The sequence below is a fragment of the Formica exsecta genome, unplaced genomic scaffold, assembly GCF_003651465.1.
Source record: "Formica exsecta isolate Colony F162 unplaced genomic scaffold, ASM365146v1 scaffold661, whole genome shotgun sequence".
Taxonomy (NCBI): domain Eukaryota; kingdom Metazoa; phylum Arthropoda; class Insecta; order Hymenoptera; family Formicidae; genus Formica; species Formica exsecta.
This window is the reverse complement of record NW_021853424.1, coordinates 100455-103385: the sequence shown is the minus strand read 5'-3', so window position 1 is coordinate 103385 and position 2931 is coordinate 100455. Positions and strand designations below refer to the sequence as shown.

Below are 2931 nucleotides of genomic sequence, written 5' to 3'. Positions count from 1 at the left end.
AGATTGATAAATAACAACGGCTTAAGCAGATTAATGTTACCTTTATAAAAAAAAAACATTATCTGCATATCGGCTTTTTATTGCAGTTACGAATTTCGGAGAATGGGAAATAATTTGGAGCAAACAATATCCAGCCTGCATAAGCCATGTTATAAATTCAATTTTGAGTATTATGTCTATTTGCTTAATGTCTATGAGATATGCTTTCCTTGTGGTATGTCGGAATTATTTACGAGTTCGACCTATATGAGAGACAAGTGAGCAGAAAGTGGATGAATCTCAAAGTTACTTCTCGTTCTGTTTCATTAAAATAATAACACATTTTATTTTTAAAGTATATGTTTGATAATACTTAAAAAAAAATAATTATTTATTCATTGTGTTAATTTGTGCATGTATATTTGATTGTTTATTATTAACAAATGTTTGTTTAAGACAAGGCAAGATGCACCAAAAGCATGAAACATTAATAGAGTTTTCGATTTTCTATAAACCTCATTCTCTAACAGTAGAGTTTAGATTATAATTAGAGAGAGAGAGAGCCTAATATAGATTAGATTATAATTAGAGAGAGCATAATATAATTACAAATACAAGAAATAAATTACTCATTTTCGCAAAATTATCTTTTTAAAACATCTTAAACAGTTTTACCTGGAAATTGAATTAATAAGAATCCAATATTGCCGGTTACAATTAGTTAAATTTCCTTGGAAGAAGTAATTATTTCTTCCAAAGAGGAATTTAGTCCAATAATTGTGCGATTGATCAGCTTTCGCAACAGCATCAAAGTCATTTTGCAATATTGAAAGGCAATTTATGACAATGATTCTATCGTGAAAATAGCCGTGAATCTTTATTGAAAAGATGGAAACGGAAAATTTAGGTACTTAATTATTCTTTTAATGAGTGTAATATAAATGAAACGTTTATTAACGATTATATTTAATAAAAATAATGGATATAAAACAACTAAGTACGTAACTAAGTAAGTTCGCGTAGAATAAGATAAAATTTGACAGAAGGTAGTATCGAGCCGCGTAGGCTAATGATGATCGCGATTATGGTGATCGCTTCGGCTGTTGTGCACTTGAGCGTGAAATCCGTCCTTGCCTGCCTGATACTTTACTGTTCTGATATTGCCATCTGGTTCCTTTACAGTATATTCCCCGAACACTTCTGTGCCTGCAAAACGTCGACATATAAGTTATTTGTCTCGCGCTGCTTCACGCGAAGCTGATACATTTGAGACATGCGTTATCGTTCTCTTTTATGGAGACGAATTGAGATTTATATAAGTACAACAAAATATAGAGTTTTCGCTCTATTTTTTTAAATCCATAACTATTTACATCTCGCTATGTTTTTTACTCGATTATATAAAGAAACTTAAAATATTTTAAAGGAGAATAAATCTTACAGAGAGAAAGAGAGAGAAAGAACGCAATGATTATCTTGATAAATCTATTATTAAAAAGTGCAAAAACTATTAGAAGATTCATTTATCAAGTGTAATAATTGATAAATCATAATTTAATGTATTTACATTCGTTCAATCATCATCGAATTGCGGATTTTTATTCCATTAAAATATATATTTTTTATAATTTATTACTTAATAGTTACAGCATGATTTATTAAATTTACATTAAAAATTGGCTTTGATAAAACGTGACAAAATTTTGTAATCTATTTTAGTTATTCTGATTAATTTAACGTTTGCGAGAAAGGATAGGAATGGTACGCTCGCAATTACTCAGAGACCCTTCTATCAATAGCTGCTATCTAAGCTTTATATGGTTATAAACTTTTCAACCGGTGCGCCTCTGCCTTTGAAGACAGGAATACTGAAGCGCGGTTTTTTAGCAGCACTTTTATCGTTCCTAACTTTTCTCTCGGCGCGTTGCAACGAAATCTCTCGCTCCAGTTAAAAACTTGACGACGCTCGATGATCTCGCTTAATATAAGAAAGAGTTGCGCTTTGTAGAAATATTATTACAAAATTATATCAATGGAAAATCGAATTATTAAAAACGAGATATTTCTTACGAAAATTTTTGTTTTATCTTAACAAAATTTATTGATAAAATAATATGTTTATATTGCGATTACTATAATAAGGGATACCAATTATAAAAAGAAAGAGAGGACTAAAATTTATTTTTAAATATTTATTGATATCCAAATGCGATTTAAATAAATTTTAAAAATTAGAGAATAATTGCTTAAATATAGATTTTATTTAAAATACATATTTGCAAAAAAAATATATAATTGTTTAAATTTGAATCACAGAATTGAAATTGAAAAAAAATAAAATCATATTTCAAAAACTTTTTTTTATTTAAATCGCAAAATTTTTAGTAAAGATAAATCCATATCCAAGTTTTCTTATTCCTTTAAAATCGTTTCTAAAATTGCATACATTACTAATAAAACATCGCTCGACGAGTGATAAAGCACATGTAAGTCAAGTTAAAAGAATTACCGTGTCGTGGCTTTCCATTGAGTATTCTAAGAGCAACATTATAAAATTGCTCAAGCAAAGGTCACGTTGCCACTTTTATTCGCACAATCAGTCTGTCCTACGTTCACCTCGGTACATTTGTCAGCTTTTTCTCCCCCAGAGCACGGCATCGCGATTCCGCGTACGTAAGTAGGTTATTCTTATTCTTCCCGCTCGCGATATATACGTACGACAAGACGAGAAGGATCCTCCTAAAGCAGAGGAGATTAATCTCCATTCAAACTACGTATCTTACCGTCCCTATGCTCCTTTTGACCGTGATAATCGCCCGTATGGTGGTCCTCGACCCCGTACGAAAAGGCATAATGGGGATGAGCGACATAGTCTTCGTGGTGGTGTCCGTGATCGTCGTTCCAGGTGACTTCTTGCTCGTTGCCCATCACTGGCCCGTGAAAATTTTGGAA

At 31.3% G+C, this 2931-nt stretch overlaps 1 protein-coding gene across 1 annotated transcript in view; it reads right to left on the bottom strand.

Annotated features, from left to right (window-relative positions):
• Positions 1–919: 919 nt before the first annotated feature.
• LOC115242949 (adult-specific cuticular protein ACP-22-like) overlaps positions 920–2931 on the bottom strand; it is a 2890-nt gene continuing 878 nt past the window's right edge. The window contains exons 3-4 of the mRNA XM_029819576.1: positions 2763–2931; positions 920–1185 (exon numbers count right to left, since the gene is read on the bottom strand). The exon at positions 2763–2931 is cut by the window's right edge and continues 1 nt beyond it. Coding sequence (XP_029675436.1) covers positions 1046–1185; positions 2763–2931 — 309 coding nt within the window. The 3' untranslated portion in view covers positions 920–1045. The remainder of the gene's footprint in view (positions 1186–2762) is intronic.